Genomic DNA, 18,588 nt, shown 5'->3' on the forward strand with positions numbered 1-18,588 from the left:
TAGGCCTTGAGCGAGATATAAATTCCATACCGTTTTTATACATATAATTTTGAGGTGATTTTTTTAGCCTTGAATAAGATATACACATTTCATACACTAAATTTTAAGCGAATTTTTTAAGCCTTGAGCGAGATATACACATTTTATACAACTTTCATACATAATTTTTGAGCGAAAAAAATAAAAAAATAAAAAATAATTAAAAATAATTTTCATAATTTTTTTTTAAAAGTATGTTTGTTACAGGGTTTGTAATATTATATTTTGTAAATAAAAAACTATCTTCACGTTTCGTAAATATTTCTCCTTAATATGTATATATACGTATTTACACTTTAAAGAATGGAGAGTAGAAGCCCAAGACAAGTAGAAGTCCAAATAAGAAAGAAGAACCATGTCTTTGGTCTTCAATTAAGTGGCCCTAAGTTAATGGGTACTTTAGTATTTTTGCTTAGATATGAACCTTAATATAAATAAGCTATTAAGAGCCCGTTTGGATTGGCTTATAAGTTGCTTATAAGCTGTTTTCAGCTTTTTTTAGCGTTTGGCTGGCCATCTTAAAGTCATTTTGTGCTTAAAATAAGCTCAAAAAAATAATTGACCCCATTTGACTTAGCTTATCTAAAGCAACTTATAAGCTGAAAACAGCTTATAAGTCAAAAAAATAAAATAAGTTAGACTACCCCAACTTATTTTTTTTAGCTTATAAGTTGTCTGCAGCTTATAGGCATAAGCCCATCCAAACAAGCTCTAAGTCTTTATTTTGGAAGATAGATTATGTTGGATTATGAGTGTAGATTACTCTTTTGAGAGTTGGGAATTGTCCCATACCTCCTTTTTAACCTCTCTTGAATTACTACAGGTAGGTAATTAATGTATGAGTTCATATCTCTTCTCCCTTTCGATTATATTTCATATTTGAATGTTAATCTAATTAGTTCCTAGATTCTCTTCATTGTTTCTTTGGGTTAATTGATTGCATTTCAATTCTAGATTTATTCTTTCTTTCTTCTTATCCTAGATTCGAGATTATTGGTTGCATTTTTATATGTCTCAGTAATTAATTACTTAGGTGTGTATTTATCCCAAAAATTATCTTAATCTTTCTATACTTTTTATTGCTTTCCATAATTGTTATTGATATTCATGTGGGGTTGAAGAATTCATCTTCAATTTCTTTGAATTTTCGAGCCCGTTTCACATCAGTTTATATGAATGAAGGTTAGTTTTTTTAATGATTAATTTGTTAAGTCAAAAGAGTGTAACAATTCGACCCTTACTTTCACATAATTGTGATTAGAATAGTATTTTGAATCTTGACATAATTTTGTCAATCATTGGATGTGGCGGCATGGTCAGGTTTGAAACCCGAGGAATCTAGGGTGTTTCAACACTCATGGAAATCAATTTGAGTGTTGCTGAAAAAATAGATATTGGTGCTGTTTACCCCGGATTCGAATAATCAATGTAATTTATAGATGGGTATAGGATATGTGTTTTGTTCTTGATGTGTACTAGACAAGGAAAACAAAATATTTGAAGGTTAGCGATATATAGAGGTTAGTGAGCAATGTATGATACTTGATAGATGAAATGCACTAATCACAATGACAGGCGGCCTTGGCCGAATTAAATGATGGAAGAATTAGTATACAAGAGTTCCTCTATTACAAATGTTCTTGGAAAGTAAGAAGAGCCCAACCTCCTTAAGGGAGGTGGATATGCCCTATTTATAGCAGTGAGCCCATGGGCCTCATACAATATGAATTGATAAAATAACAATAAAAAGGACAGTCCCTCCACGGATTTGGTGGGATTGGACTGACGGCGCCGTCTGACACACACATAGTTGGTGGCCGACCATGACGTGACACCACTGGTGCGCTTCAGCATCGGTCATAACGGACCAACGGATACACGGGCAAACGGTGTCCGGATCAACGGTGATGAACCCTCGGGAAGAGTCCCCGAACCATCGGTGGCATAGAGACCGGACCAAAGGGCGCCTTTGCTCAGCTTCGATTAAAGCGCTTATCCGGGAAGGTGCGACGCCCCCCATGCGAACTCCCGGCCCTTTTCTTCCTCCGATCCATAATTTCTCCGGATATGACTCATATCCGGTTTTTACCGTATACAGGTGCGACTAATGCAACGACGCAAATGCGGACAGTCGACCACAAATGTCAATGGGACTGTGTTGGTGGGGGACTGCAAATGTGAAGGGTTGTCCACATTTGGGATGCCGCAAATGCGATGTTTGGCCCACAAATGCTATGATGGCACGACCCACTTAAGTTCTGAAATGGCGATATTCTTTTTTCGTAATTACATGGGCACCTGATATAAATAGAAACAACGATGTTACGTACGCCATTTTTGACAATTTTGGAAAAGTGTAAGCTTGTGGAAGATGTAATGAACTGATATTTGACCCAAATTATTGAGATAAATTGTCACGACCCAACCCCGTAGGCCGCGACTAGTGTCCGTGCTGGACACCCATACGTACCCAATAACCCAAATCAGCATATTAGCAGAATGTATCAATATAAAAGTCAGTTGGCGTTACTAGTTATCATAGATGAACAGATATAGTACGTGGAAGTCGATAAGGCTTTCACAGATCATATCAACCCAAAACATATACAGAACCCACACAAGTATGTCTACAGACCTCTACAGAACATAACAGAATCATAAGACGGGACAGGGCCCCGTCATACCCCTGAATAGCATATATATATACAATAGCAGCAGACTGTACCAACATATAGGCTCTGGACAAAAGAGCACTCCCAAAATAGTAGAATAGATATCCTAGGCAGGCGGTCAGCAAATCTGTCGTCTGTACCTGCGCGGCATGAAAACGCAGCCCCCGGAGGAAGGGGGTCAGTACGAAATATGTACTGAGTATGTAAAGCACGGAACGTAGTAAACAAAGTCATAATCGAAGCAGAAGATACAGAAAATGAATTGAATATCCAGATTAGCAAAATGCTGATCATATAGCATAAATAGTATTCGCTGAAAACATATGTCGTACATGGTCCCATCACGGAACAAGATCATAACCGAAACAGAACTTACAGAGGAGTGAGTGTAACATCCGAAGTATCAAATGCATATTTTCAAAACATGAGGAGTGTGTACAGAAACATATACCATATCATATCCGACCCCTGCCAAGGGACTCGGCAAACAGAACGTGGTCACCCCCCGACGCTGGTGCCACAACACATAAGGAGCAGAATAGGGGATAACCCCGTAACATAACATATCATATCAGATGGCCATATCAGATCATATCATATCAGAATATGTGTACATGGCACAGCATACTCCACAACCCATGTACATATATACCTGCCCCCTCACATCAAGGCACGGCGAACAATGCAGTGGAAGTCGCTTGAGAACATATCCTGGCCCGGGCTCAGTGTGGGAAACATTGAGGCATCCACGAATGGAGTAGTGAGAAACTAAATGCAATAAAAATACCATATATTTCCAGAGACTCAATGAGGCATATCGAATGACAAATCAAACCAGTGAAATCGGACAGAATCATAGTAAGTGTATGTCGTATGTCATAATGAGTTACGGAAGAATAATCCTTCTGGGATCATTTTCATATTCCAAAATAGTTTACCAGACTCGAGGGAATCATTAAAACAATTTTCCTTAGTAGTTAAAAGGATAGTTAAAACGTTTCACTTTATATTGTTCGAAAATAAGGCAATAGTACAATAAAAGGCAAAGCGGGAATAGTGGGAGACTAAATGAGACACAAAATATCATACCTTTACAGAGATTCAATAAAGTATTTAGAATAGGTATCATTGGTAGTTAGAAGAGTAGTTAAGGCGTTTCCTTTAGAACCGCTTGAAATTAAGTTATAAACACACAAAAAGGGTAAAATCGGAAATAGTGGGCCCACCTCGGGACAACGAAGCGGTGGGCTCAAATTACGTATATTAAGCTTATGGGGTCACCTATAGAGGTTCTAAGGACATTTCATAACTTTCTAGACAATTTGCGGAAATTTACACAAGTCTTTATCAAAACATACTTATAGGGTTCAATTCCATTGAATGAAAAAGGGATATTTTCAAATGCGGATTCCGATGAACAGAATATTTTCCGAGGCTCAAATCCGATCCTAGTACACCTAGGACATGCCAAAAGAAGAATCGGGATAGCTTTACATACCTTTTTCGCCCTTTACGCTAGTTCAAATTCAATTCCCGTTTCCTTCAAAATCTACAATTGGTCACAATTACCAAATATCAACTTCAAGCCTTTAAGAATTCAATCTTAATTCATACTTGTCTACGGAAATTTGGGCAGCATCTCCCCTATACATATAGCATCCCCGAGAATTTAACTCGGCCAAAATAATTCAACAACAACCCAACAACAACACCAACAACACCAACAACACCAACAATCACTACACAACACAATATAGCATAACTAGTCCTCTTTCCAACATAGTGCAATAACTTTCATTCCAACTTCATATTTTCAAATCAATATCAACATTCTCGTATTCATTACTAACCAAGATCATTACAACACAATTCGGAAGCATTTCATATCATTTCCGCAAAATATTCACAAGATATACAAACTTTCCACCAAAACCATAATCCATCCAAAACTTCTAATCTTCAATCTACATATTCATAACATATTTCCATCTTCCAATTTCATCAACCATAATCATAATTTACATCTTACCGACTTCATTTTCACAATTACATAAATCTACCATAAAATCACAAAACTTCCCATAACAACTTAACAACCAATCTTTCATGCTATTATGGACTTACATCCCTCCAAATCCACCAACTAACATAATAATTCACATTTAGAACTTCACTTCCATAATTTCATAAAAACTACATTAAAATCACATAATTTCCTATAACCATTTTCAACAATTTTCCATACCAACTTGAACCATTTCCTTCCATTTCCATTACAAGGCTTCAACAACACAATTAACATAACAAATAAAATTGGTTCATCCTTCTACACACATACATACCCACTTTGCAAACTTCCATATTTCCATAATTTCCACTCATTTCTACATACTACAACATAAACAAACCTTCATAACATAAGAAAAAGGAATTGATTCTTACCTTTTTCTACAAATTTCTTCACTTGAACAAGTTGTCAACTTGAAGAAATAAGTGCTCCTTCTTCCAAAACAACTACACCAAGTTGTAAAGGACCCTTGAATTAGTGGAAATACCACAAGCTAATAATTTTTGGAGGAAGATTTTGAGGGGTGAAATTCCCCTAGCTATGGCCGAAATTGCTCTTCATTTTTTTTGTTCTTCTTGTTTTGTTTTAGTTCTTGAAGTTTCTAATGGATAAATGATGCATATATGGCCCCTTATATTAATTTGGCACATGGAAAATTATTAAAATTGTGGGCTTGGGCCATAAGATGGCCGGCCACCCCTCTCCCTTGGGCTTGATTTTTATTTTTTATTTTTTTGGGCCAACCCGGTTGGTCCCGAGGTTGGCCTAGTCCACTGACCTTTCGACCTTAAAACGTCCATATCTCCATGTACCGTCGTCACCTGGGAACCCACGACCTATGGATGGAAAGCTAATTCAATTATCTACAACTTCTATTTCCTGGTATTTTTCCAAATTCCAAACTTTTAATATAGTTTTTCCCCCCAAAGTCAGGTCACCCGAAAACGTTTTCTTAAAAATATTCGTTTGGAGGACTTCCACTTTGATTTGGCCCAAGGGCCCTTCTTGAGTTGCGTTTAACTTCACATATGTGATTCATATAATTTGTCACATGTCCCAAAAAAATCTTGACGTGTGGGCCCCACCTCAACTTACAATTAATCTGACGTTCAAAAATACGGGATGTAACATCAATTTTTTATATTACCTATTGATCATTATACTTAAATCTGGTGGAAATTTAACCATAATTCATGATATTTGAAATGACAAGATTAAGGGGCTTTGACCGAACTTTCTTATATGGTAAAATTGGAATTTGATCATGCATTTGGCTTCTAAGTGAGAAAATAATCATAGATTTGAACTCACAAGTTTATAGGTAATCCGTTCATGTGATTCGTTTTAGGATTTGTCCGGATTAATCAAGGGTTAACTTAAATTTTTCTAGAATTATATATGAAAATGGATCACTTAGCCTAACTTAACGTGTTATTGAATATTTTGCATAGAATTATCATATATTTGAACTCAAAAGCTTATGGTAATTTGTTGATGTTATATCTTAAAGGAAATTATAGCAAACCTATGTTTCCCACATAATCGATAAAACACCTTAGATATTGTTCTTGTGATTTTGCTCTCATTCCCTTATATCTTCACTCATTTAAGTCTTTAAGTAAGAACTATGAGCTCTACATGCATCATTAGTTATCTTTCAAGACTTTTATAATTAAATTATCTTAACTTTCAGAATAATACATGTCATGTGCAGACAAGAGAGCCAGCTGACATGTTTACATTCATCATCAGACAGGAGAGCCAGCTGACCTACCCTAGCTTGGGCACCATGAGGGCTAGAGTTAACTATCCCACACTCGTATGGGCTATTGCATGTGGGCGGACAGACTAAGACCGTAACATGAAAATATATGTTTTATAAGAAAATCATTTACTTTGAGAGTTATTTCAGTATTCATGTGTAGGTCAAATACTTAGTTTACAATTACTTCAGCTAAAATCTGTTTAAAATTATCAATACGCAATCTTCGGTTATCAGTTTAGGATTGGTCATGACTCATGAGGTTCTATAAGAAATACTTAACATAGTAACCCATTGAAAACGCATGTCTCCAACGCCCCCTACTTGGACCAAAAAAATAAATAAAACAAAAGCAGCTCCCTACAACCCACTGGCCCCACTTCTTCGCATTTGCCTAAATATCTCCAATTTCAACCCCCGCCTTTCTTTTCCTTTCCTTGTTTAATCTCACCCCATAAAAGAAAAAGAAAATCCAACAAATCAAACACTCGTGATCTCATCATTTTGTGCACGAAACACGAACCAATAACTGATCAAAGAAGAAACTCAAAAACTAGGGTTCCCAAATACCCCTCTTATTTCTCCTGATTTTCAGTTTCCCTCTTCTTCTTTTTTTTCCCTGAAAATATCTTTTAATTTTCCCGGAAAATATTTCACCTCCTTTTTATCAGCTCCTAATTAGAGGTTCCCTAATTTTACTCTCTAATTTGTTCTTATCTTCTAAGTAATCAGTTACTGTAATTTTTCTAACTTTGACTTAATTTCTTTTTACAGGATTTCGTATTTGAGGGAAAAGAGAAGATAGCAAGGAGGGATTTCAAGATATTTTGCACATAATTAGTTGCCCTTTATGGGTTTTGGTTCCTTAATTTTTTTCATTTTTCTTAATATTTTCCATTTTCAATTTATGGGTTATTCTTGATTTACAGACCCACTTGCTGGATTACACTGGGTATGTTGTTGTTGGGTTATTATTGATTTAGAGGAGTTTTATTGGATGTGTGTTAGTCTATGGATTCTAAAAATACGACCCCATCGACCAGTATGGTCAAATGTTGTGATTGTGAGTGTAATTGTAGTTCCTTTTCGGGGACTTGGATACGTACTGTGAAGCGAAAATTGGATGAATATGATGAGACTGAGAAGAAATTCGTGATCCCGGGTTTGATTTTACCTCAGCAAACGGCTCGTATAGACATGGAAAACGAGTGTATTGCATTAAGGGAAATGGTTTGTAGCCAACAGGAGACGATTCAAGAATTGAGTGCTGAGTTGGAGGAAGAGAGGAATGCGGCTTCGTCGGCTGCGAATGAAGCGATGTCGATGATTTTGAGGTTGCAAAGGGAAAAAGCTGAGTCCCAAATGGAATTCAGGCAGTTTAAGATGTTTACGGAGGAGAAAATGGCTCATGATCAACAAGAGATGATGGCGTTGGAGGATTTGTTGTATAAGAGGGAGCAAGTGATTCAGTCGTTGAGTTGCGAGGTGCAAATGTATAAGCATAGAATGTTGAGTTACGGGCTATTGGAGTCTGAGGTTGAGGATGATGGTGAGAAAGAGAAGGGGGGTCGTTTTAGCCGGAACAATAGTGTGGGTCAGAGTTTCGACGATGGGCGTTTTGAAATTCCTTTGTATGATTACCCTCCTTTGAAATGCACTATAAATGAGAACCAAGTGTACAATGAGGTTGTGGATGTTGAGAAATATGCATTTGGAGAGGAACAACGATCATGTGATCAATTGCAAGATCTGGAGAAGAGGATTAATCAATTGGAAACATCACCAAGGAGTCAGACTGATGGGGAAGTGCTTAACAACAATGTCCTTGAAAAAGCAATAGTTGTAACAAATAAAGAAATGAGCTCAGATTTCATCTCAAGTTCTCCGAAGTTTGGTGGAAGTGTTAGAAAAGCAGAAAATTCGCAAACAGGGGAGTACCCGAACTTGAGGAAGAAGGACGAGTCATCGGAAGTTGGTGATGAAATGAGTGATAGGGTTTATACAATTGACTCTATACATCAGGGTAACTCAGAGACCAAGGCTTCCGTCCATACCCCAAAAGATTCGCTAAATCATGCAGATTTTGGAGATCCTGAGGTCACGAAGCTTTACCTTAGGCTGCAGGCACTTGAGGCTGATCGGGAATCAATGAGGCAGGCTATCATTTCTATGCGGACTGATAAAGCACAGCTGATATTGCTTAAAGAAATTGCTCAACAGCTTTGCAAAGAAGTGTCTCCAGCAAGGACAACACCTGTGAGGAAGACATCTCTATTCACGAGCTTTTCATTCATGTCAATATTCAAGGTATGCTTTTACCTGTGATTCTATATTTTTTGTGCTCAACAAATTCATTTTCACATATCTAAGTGTGTGGTGCATATGATCTTTGTCCTATGTTAAAAGCACCGTCCTAGGTCATTGCAACTGTTATATCATGATACAGCTGTTACTGTATTTTATGGAATGAACACTGTAATTTCTTTTGTTAAGTTGAAAGGAGGCCATATCACTGATTACATCAGCAATTACAATTTGAACTATTATAGTTGGAAGTATATAATTGTCATACTGTGTAAAAAATATCATCAAGGCTGCATATCTTTAATGAGGATGATATCAGTTATGATGATTTCCTGTCAAGTTCAGAATAGGAAGAATATTGATTAGATCCTAGAGAATTTCTGGATCTTCCATTTTCCTGTATGCTGAGCCACTTTATATTACAAACATCACCTCTTCTTGTTTATCTTCCTTGATTTCCATTTCTTTGAACCACTACATCTCAGCTAGTTTGGTTACAATCCCACGGGAATGGCGATTTTGACCAGAAGTCATCTTACGTCTCTTCAAATCAGTTTTACCAATTTTGTTTCTCTATTTCTTACATGATAACAAAAAAAGCAATGCCAAAATATTTTCCCTGTATTATGACGTTAAGTATTTGTTATATATAATAGCCTAATTTACTTATATGACATGGGGCTCCCGGGCGAGGAATGCTGATCGATGAGTACAGTTTTGGTGTTTATCATACTTGTTTTCATGCATATTTTCATGATTCTTCCACTCCTGTACTTCAATCAAGTGCAGTAATCTTTTTCTGCTTTACTGATGCTCTAACTTTTCTCTGTGAGTACCAGTCTTGCAATTTGTTTGTTTCCTACTGGTTGAGGCTTTGGAAGAATGCAAAAGCGAACTCTTACAAATTTCAGTTATTAACTTATTCTGCAGTTTTTGTGTGTAATAGGATGAGCCTTTCTAGAAATAGAATACAACTATTTGGCCTCTATCCCAAGCTAGTTGAAATCGGCTATATGGATCCTTACTATCGCCGTATTCAATATTGTGAGTATTTATCATAAATAGACTAGTTTTATGATGCTTTCAACCTACAGCTACGCTCCTCCTTTATCCACGCTTGGGGCCAAAAATGTGAGCAAACTCACGCAGCATTCAGTTTTTTGGAAATAGAATGATGAGGTTAATATTTTTCTGGTTCATGAGCTGTGGGAAAATCTAGAGTTGGGTTGATAATATCCCTTGCATTACCTCCATATGGCGTGAGCCGTTGAATATTTTGGCTTCATTGGGTTGGCTAGAATTGGTGTGGCTCATAGGTGGTCTATTTAGAACAGTTTGGTCTATATGTCTGAATAAAATATTTAACTTTTTTCGAATCATAAAATATATTGACTTGTAGAGCTTAAATAATTCTGAATTACAATGGTTCCTAATAAAATATTGACCTCTAGAGCTTATGTTTAAGTAAGATATTGAGCCTATCCAAGAATAGGAAGAGCTTAATGTGAACATGAATTTTGGGAGGAACCACATACCGAGTTGTATGAAATCTGCTATTGGGATTACTTTTGACCTCAATTTGTGATCACTGAGATATTGATGCCTTATTACAGGCTTCTCTTTTGTTGATATACCTAATTGGTTGATCCATTTTGTCTTGTATGTTTGACTCACAGCTCCCTTCACTGGTTATTTTGGATGGGTATTCTGACTGAAATACTGATTTCTAAGGAGAGTAAAGATTTTGGCTGGTGTATAACTTTTGTATTCTATTTTTTATTTCCCTGAACTTTGTTTATGCTGATCCTTCTTCCTTTTTCTTTCTGTGTGGGGATGGTAAGGCAGCATAGAGAACCTTTTTACTTTTCGATATTAAAATTTTCCCAAACCTTGCTCCCCACACTTTAATTCCCACATAATTTCTTTTGGCTCTCCCATGTCATGTTTTCTGGTATATAAGTGCTGATGTATTGTCTCTTTTTTCCTGGTCAGTGGATAATATCCTTTGTTTTGTGGAGAAGGAAAGCACGTCGACCCAAGTAAGTTTTGATCATTAGAAAGCTATTACAATTTTATTTAGTTGCTTATATTAGAGGGGGGAATCTGTTATCATTTTGCCTGCTCAAGCCAGTTGAGATAATTGGCACTGAAATAATTATTATACTTGTTTAGGTACTTGTTTGGTTTGACAGCCAACAGAGCAGGCTTGCTAATGCTTTTAGACAAGGGACCTCGTGTTGGGCAATGGAGATGTCTTTCAAGTACGCAGGTGTGAAACCAATCCTCATTGGTCCACATCTCTTGTGCTCTTCGGCATGAATACAGAATGGATTTTAGTCAGATTAGTTGCTTTCGGATTTTCAGTTCATTTTTTCTCGCGACATATGCCTTGCTGCTGCAAATTTGGGTGCTGGATTACTTTGTGTGGTGTTCTTTTAACTTGATTGTTGGAATTGAATACATCTTGATGAAACAGTCAGCAAAATTGTAGTTGTTCCTTAGCCATATCGAACTTGGATCTTATGGCTTGTTGGAATTTCACTTTAGGTTAGTTTACTTCTGTATATTATAGATTTGTGAATAATTTTTTTTGGGGGGTCTCAATAAAAATTGAGTGCTTTGTTTGGGCTTGAAATGTAGTTGATTGATTGAATGGAATGAGTGCAATTTTTGCATTTGTCTTTAAGTGCTTTTTCTTTTATGCCTTAACTTCCTCAAGATAGTTTCTAGAATTTATTTATGCGAGGTGTTCCCACAGGTATGCTATTTAATATTTGTCCTCGTTTTACAAAGTTTTGCTAAAATAGACTCTTTTTGTTTTATAGTATACACACAATAATTGACTTTTTACCTGTCCATTCTCCTGCCTTTTTTTCAACTCTTCTTTTTCTGCAACTCTTTGCAATAACCTTAGATTCTTACTTTCGTTGCACCTCTGTTTTACTGTTTGTTTAAGTATACAGACTTAGAATCTTATTTTATTACAGTTTGCTTTTGTTAATAGATGCATAATATTAGTAACTAAGTAACGTCATTACAGATAGAGGTGCATTTTAGCGCGAATAAGTTGCGCAGTGGGTCCATAACGTTACATAGTAGTTTGAGATATTCCCAGAGGTACTGGAATTTGATCTATTTAGTTCTAGCTACATAGAACAAAAGGGGTGGGTGGGGTACATAGATTGGTAATGTTATCAAAATGTTCACTTTATTCCTTCTTTTGCAAGCAAGTCTGCAACTTGTTTAGTTTTCTGGAACGTGTGCCTAACTAACTTGCAGGTTCCTCAGTTGCTTCATTAAGAATCTGCCATCATTTGCAATAGAGTTTTAAGTAGGTGAAGATTGCAGTAATAAGTCTATGGCTTCAGTTGGGTCTGGTTCTATTTCCAATGAAAATAAACAATGCACGTTAGCTGTCTTAATGCAGGTATATATTGCTGCTCCCTCCGTCTCAATTTATATGATACTCTTTCCTTTTTAGTCAGTCCCAAAAGGAATGACATCTTTCTATATTTAGTAACAATTCAACTTTATATTCACTCCCTCCAGTCCAAAAAATTGAGGATTTAGCCTCTAAAAGTTGGTTCAAAATAATTGAGGTTTTAGTCTATCAAGAAGGTATTTTATTCTTTTCCAAATTTTCCCTCGACACATATGAACAAATTTAGTGCTTGTTGTAGTTTCAAAGTCTCTTAATTAAGGGTATTTTAGTCAATACACCTCTTAATTTTTAGGAGTAAGTGAATTCTTTAATCCATGTATCCTAGTCTAAAACCTCAACTTTTTTGGACGGGAGGAAGTATCTCTTTACCTTAATGAAATGATTTCTAGCCACATAAATTTTTATTATTTATTTTAGATCACAAGATTCAAAAGTCTTTATTTAATTCTTAAATGTACTAACTGGCCCCATTAGACAAACTATTTACCCGAAATTGTCCCGTATTAACTAATGGAAATTTACTGGACATAACTATCTCTAGGACTTATCTATTAATAATAACTACCTTTTATTTTATTTATTTTTAGTAGCTTAAATTAATTTCAAAATTACCAGTTGTAACTGAACTATAAGCCGTCTGTATTTCCCCTAAACTTACGGCCCATGTTTCTCAATAACTCCCAATCTCTTCTCTTTTCAAATTAATTTCTCTCCCATCTTCAATATTTTCAACCGTATTATACGCCCATTATCTATCATCATTATTAGCACGAGTCTATCTTCCTTAATCGTTACCCACACAGTATAGGTAACGAATTTTGATAATTTATTAGAATTTTTTTACTTTCTTTGTTGTATTTCTCTATATTTATTCTTATATTTCATCGTTTTCTTTGTTTCTGTTTTTAGCCATTGTCAGAGTGTTTAAAACAAGATCTAATTCTCCATTTTAATGGCGGAAAGTGATACTCCAAGCAGGAATACTCGAGGTAGTCATGATGTTTATGATGATCCTAGTTTCTCTTTGGGATTTTCACAACAACAACTTGCAATTGCAGGCGAATCTGCTAAAATTGCTGCTGAGAGAAGAAGTAAGAAGATTCATGACCCATCAAGGATGCGTCAACTTCAATCAACTGAAGTTGCAAAACCGAGCAAGCGAAAAGATGATATACCAGTCAAAAAAGGTTCTAAAGTTGCTCAACAAAATAAGAGAAAAGTAACCAAGCTTTTTTCCGACGTTAAGGGTAAAAAGGTTGTTAAAGATGTAGATCTGGAAGAGGATGAACAGGTATTGATGAATTTTTTCGATTTTGTTGTTTTGTATTTCACTATATTTCTGTATATTTCAACATAATTGGATATGCAATTCAGTATATTTCTGCGTATTTAATAAAATGTATATGTGCATCAACTGTAGTTTATATCATATACAACATAACTGTGGTAGCTGTGTTCGTAGTTAACTGTATTTCATTATATTTCTATATATTTCACAAGTACGTATGTTTACTATTATGTACTTATTTATTTTAAAAGCAGTGTTAGTTGTCTTATGCAATTTTTTTCTTGTGTATATTTTTGTTGTATATATATGTGTTAATTTTTGTTGTCTGTGTCTATGTTTTATACAATTTTTTCTATCTTAACTTAGTGTTGCATTTTTATTTTAGGAAACTAAATTCTATGTTAAGAGTCATCTTGAAGAGGCTCCATCGATGCAACGGTACACGAATATCGAGGTGTTCAAAAATTTCAAGAGTAAGCTAACTGTTCCACAATTAGAGATCTTTCCAAGACAATATTTGGGAAATTTCTCGGAATGCAGCACCTGGAGGTTCAAGCACATATTTTTAGGTGCGTCATGGTAAGAGAGCTCAAGGAGAGCACTTCTGATTGCTTTACAATTGATATAAATGGTACCGTATTGCGATTTACCATGAGAGAATTTGTCCTTATGAGCGGGCTAAATTGTGTAGCCGATGAAGGTCAATTTACATACGATGAGGAAAAACCGAATAGGATTATGGATGATTATTTTGGTTGAACCACGAGCAAAGTAAAAAGATTGGAGTTGATTGATTGCTTTAAGAATAAGTGTTGGGGAGATAATGATGAGGACGCTGTTAAGTTTGCAATTCTATTTTTTATGAATACATACACCTTTTGCGGTGAGCCTAGAAAAACGAATATATCAAGGGTTCATTTTGAAGTGGTTGAGGATGGAAGGTATGTAGATTATCCATGGGGCAAAGAAGCTTTTACCGAGTTGATTAGAAGCATCAGCAAGAAGTATTCTGCCACAACACAGTATTATAGGATCCATGGGATGCCACTGGCTATGCAAGTTTGGCTTTATGAGTGTTGTTCAAGAGTTTCATCGTATCTCGCTCTTAAATCTGGAAATTCCATTCCAAGAATGTTGAATTGGAGGTCCATTGACAGTCAGCCAAAATACAATATTTTGATGGAAGACATTTTTAGAGATGGCAAACAGTCGGTAATATTCGAACACTCTAACTTATTTTTATGTTTTTCATAGCATTTTATTTTGCAATTAGGTCTTATTGATTTTATTTGTACTCCACTGATCTACTTGTCGTATTTTTGCTTTATGGTGGTTTTTTCCCTGATCTTTTGCATTTCATTATATTTCTGTGTATTTTCTTTATCACAATGTAACTATTTTGGGTTGTACATTTCATAATATTTCCATGTATTTCATTATTCATAATGTAAGTGTGACTAGTTTTATAACACACTAATTAAATATTTATTTGTTTCTTCCTCAGAGTTGTACATTTGCAAATACAATCCCCACTAGCAGTGAGTTGGAGAAGCTCCAATTGCCCGATGTTGTTGTTTGTCGAGATACAGTAGACAAAAATGTCTTAGTTGATGCCCATGAAGGCACCCAAGTCACAGATATGCCAGTGGATGAGTATGATGATTTCAGTACTACTCCCCCCATCTTTCTAAGGGTAAACAGCAACAACGGACGAATCAGACAGATTCTCCACCTTCAAAGAGACGCAAACAACTTCCTGCAACAGCTTCCACATCAAAGAAACAACAAATCCACACCGAACCACAAATAACTTTGAAGAAGAGTCACAAGGATCAGAAGGTTGCTCAAAAGCCTATTTTACAGAAGTCTGCTTCACCAAAAGTTGAATGAACAAATGAATCGACCCCAAAACACCCCCGTCCTACGTGATGTCCCTACTGCCTATATGAAAGATGAAATGCAATTGCTAAGGAAAGATTTTCAAGGAATCAGTAAGTGATTTTAGTTACGAAACAAAAATCTTTTTGGTGTATTTAATTTACTGTTTGTTAACAAATTGAAATACTGTTTTTGTTTAAATATTAAGTCGTTGGTGAGTTCACAAGTATTGGCACTGAGTTGTCCAATCTTCGAACTTTCATGGATGACAACTTCAAGAAGCTATTTGAAGCAATCATGGGGAACAATTCTGTGGATAAGGTAAATGTGTGAAAAAGGAATTGAACAAACATTTTAGACCCTTATCGCGAAATACAATTAATATTAATTCATTTTTTTCATGTGAAGGTGGCCGATAGTGAGGCGCCGGTACATCAAACTGATGCTGGGCTACAATTAACGCCTGAAGAAAACTTACGTCATGATTCTACCATTCAAACATCTCCGCCGAAACATGATGATGAGTCAAATAAGGTAAAATGAGTTTGTGACATGAAATCCATCTTTTAAAGTTATGTTGCTGTGCATTGTATGTACAAAAAAGTATATGATTGCCATGTTCCAGTCTATAATTTTAAAGTTATGTTTTCCTCAGTATTTTCTATTTTACAAACTTTTGTATTTTATGGCGTTTTGTTTGTATTTCACTGATAAACTTCTCTGTTTTTTTTTTTGTATGTCACTATATTTCTATGTATTTCTACCCCTACAAAATCAGTCTAATCCTGTCTGTATTTCTGTGTATTTAGTAATTTTCCAACCTTAGATTTTTATGTTATGATTTTGTTTTAAATTTTGATTTTTTCCAAAGGGTTGCACCAATGTTACATGAGGAAGTTCCGGATATTGTAGTGACCGGCGGAAATTTAAGCGCAGATACACGTAAAGCTTCAACTGAAGAGATTAATCGGGCGGATGAAGGATCTTTCAACTCAACAGAGGTAAATTTTACATTCAATCTTATAGATCTTTCATGATACTGCTATATTTAACATATATTAAATCTCTTTTTCTTTAGGGAATGGTCGCAGAGATGCTCGTTGAGTTGCCTCTAGAAACTCGTGTACCAAAAGCAGGTGCGGGAATACAAGCTGGGGACATCACTGATCATTCAATTTTAGAGACCTCACCCAGGTTCGATGACAACATTACTAAGTCACAATGGTTGATCCCTGATGAAATGTTACCAAGCCAAATAGGTTCGTCAGGATTCTCTGTGTTTCATCAAACGGGTCACAAAGGATTTGTTATGCCAGTAATGTCTGCTGACAAAAGAATACAAGAGGTAGTGATTAATGCGGAAGTTGTAATTGCTCAACCAGATGTTATTCCAACTAGGATAGTCAAACCTAGTAAATACTTCAGTTCACCTTACATGATCAATTATGGCTCTGCAGAAGCTTCTGTTCAAGACCCCACACTTTCCATTTTTAAAAAGAAGCATCCATTTGTTGAAGATTCAATTAATGGCCCGCAAAATACTTCGCTTATTCAACAATACTGGAATTGGCTCGAACAGGATCTGCTTCTAAGGCATGATAAAAAGTAAGTTTGAACGTATTTACCTTTTTAATTTATATATTCATTCAGCAAAGTAAATTGTTTATGATGAAAATAACTGATTGTTGATATTTAGAAAGGATAAGGAAAGCCGTTACAAAAAGAATAAGCAAGCTTCGGATCCAGATGACATCAACTTTGGCTTCAATTTTGGTGTGCTACATGGTGATGACAAAAACTGGTTCTATCTCTTATCGATGAATGGTCAGTCTTGGAATGATGAGGTGCTATATTTTTCATTTTTTTTTTTATTCCTTAATTTTACAGTTGTTTATCTATCTGTTTTTTAAAGCATATTTCTCTATATTCCTTCAATGTATTTCTCTGTATTTCCCCATATTTCTATGTATTTCTTCATCCAAACAACATATTTCTCTATAACAGTTTTTAGTTTTTCTATCACACAAGGTCCGTATGAAATTTAATTTACCAATATGCATTAAACTAATTTCATTTTTTTTTACCAGCATATTGATGTCATTTTTTACTACTTGCGGAAGAAAGGCAAGTACGACAAGGATAACAGATTCAAATTCACAACCGTTAACTGTATGTTCTTCTCTAAAATTGACGAAATTCATCGTGCTGTTGTTAGAAGAGAAATACACAAGATAGCTATCCTATTGCCACATCATCTACATTTGTCTAGGTTTTACGAGAAAAAAAGGCATCGATTGGATTAACCACCCATCATACAAGGGCAAACAACAGACTAATAACTTTGATGTCATGTATGTGAACGACTTGCCACAACAAGCCTCTGGCAACATGTACGTATTTCAACATCATAGTTTCATTTTTTTTTTCAAAATTCTCAATCAATAATTTTTTTTTTTTCATTTTTCAGGGATTGTGGTGTGTATGTTGCCGCATTTGCTGAATACTGTTGTTCTGGACGAGGCGTTCCATCTGAAATTGATGCAGAATCACTACGTAATAGATACAGGGCATTACTATGGGAATACGGATGGCAAAAGGCTGATTTGAATGCCTTTAGTGACAATGAACTGCCGCCAAGACCAGTTAGGCTTGCCATAGATTACAACGCGGTCGACACAGTAGTTGTTAATTAGTCCACTAGGTTTTAATGTTGAATCGTTATTCACAGTATTGTTTTGCTGACCAATTTTTGTACATTTTGTTGTGTTGTTTTGTTAAGAATTGACAAATTGCAGTGTTTTTTCATCAATGACTTAATTAATTTCTTTCACGACTATTTTTTGCTTAAGCCTCCCATATTTATATTCATCGTTTAATGAAAACAGCTTCTGGTGTATCTCAATGTATTCCAATGTATATACCCACTCTGCAATTTGACAAATTATTCCAGGTGAACTGGAATACTTCTGGTGTATTTCAATGTATTCCAGTTGACAAATTGCAATGTTTTTTCATCAATGACTTAACTAATTTCTATCACGACTATTTTTTGATTCAGCCTCCCATATTTATATTTATTGTTTAATGAAAACAACTTTGTGGTGTATTTCAATGTATTCCAATGTATATACCCAC

General features: G+C 35.6%; 1 protein-coding gene and 1 long non-coding RNA gene across 7 annotated transcripts; one reads left to right on the plus strand and one right to left on the minus strand.

The window, feature by feature from the left end:
* Positions 1–2,555: 2,555 nt before the first annotated feature.
* On the minus strand, positions 2,556–5,692 carry LOC132599725 (uncharacterized). Its single transcript, XR_009566972.1, has 3 exons — positions 5,154–5,692; positions 4,210–4,260; positions 2,556–2,851 (listed from the first exon to the last, which is right to left on the minus strand). It is a non-coding gene; the product is annotated as an uncharacterized LOC132599725 (long non-coding RNA).
* Positions 5,693–6,918: 1,226 nt separating this feature from the next.
* Positions 6,919–18,289, plus strand: LOC132643997 (myosin-binding protein 7-like). 6 transcript variants are annotated; one of them, XM_060360530.1, is made up of 17 exons: positions 6,919–7,225; positions 7,316–8,848; positions 10,838–10,884; positions 11,018–12,272; positions 13,197–13,276; positions 13,346–13,578; positions 13,961–14,787; positions 15,080–15,566; positions 15,662–15,774; positions 15,862–15,987; positions 16,325–16,454; positions 16,532–16,798; positions 16,911–17,058; positions 17,150–17,297; positions 17,541–17,622; positions 17,723–17,843; positions 17,921–18,289. In XM_060360530.1, the coding sequence occupies exons 2-4, from the start codon at positions 7,553–7,555 to the stop codon at positions 11,118–11,120; spliced, it is 1,446 nt and encodes a 481-aa protein (XP_060216513.1). In that variant the 5' UTR covers positions 6,919–7,225; positions 7,316–7,552; the 3' UTR covers positions 11,121–12,272; positions 13,197–13,276; positions 13,346–13,578; positions 13,961–14,787; positions 15,080–15,566; positions 15,662–15,774; positions 15,862–15,987; positions 16,325–16,454; positions 16,532–16,798; positions 16,911–17,058; positions 17,150–17,297; positions 17,541–17,622; positions 17,723–17,843; positions 17,921–18,289. The 6 variants fall into 6 exon arrangements, with proteins under 6 accessions (XP_060216513.1, XP_060216515.1, XP_060216510.1 ...); XM_060360532.1 differs by having other exon boundaries at positions 17,150–17,277; XM_060360527.1 differs by having other exon boundaries at positions 13,961–14,154; positions 14,267–14,787; positions 17,541–17,843.
* Positions 18,290–18,588: the final 299 nt, after the last annotated feature.

Source organism: Lycium barbarum, chromosome 6, assembly GCF_019175385.1.
Source record: "Lycium barbarum isolate Lr01 chromosome 6, ASM1917538v2, whole genome shotgun sequence".
NCBI lineage: Eukaryota > Viridiplantae > Streptophyta > Magnoliopsida > Solanales > Solanaceae > Lycium > Lycium barbarum.

What these genes read in the sequence shown, in the direction of transcription:
- LOC132643997 (XM_060360526.1), top strand. Translation starts at nt 7,553, where the DNA reads ATGGATTCTAAAAATACGACCCCATCGACCAGTATGGTCAAATGTTGT. An exon ending in CATTCATGTCAATATTCAAG is followed by an intron (nt 8,849 to 10,837) that starts GTATGCTTTTAC and finishes TTTCCTGGTCAG; the next exon opens with TGGATAATATCCTTTGTTTT. An exon ending in AGGAAAGCACGTCGACCCAA is followed by an intron (nt 10,885 to 11,017) that starts GTAAGTTTTGAT and finishes ATACTTGTTTAG; the next exon opens with GTACTTGTTTGGTTTGACAG.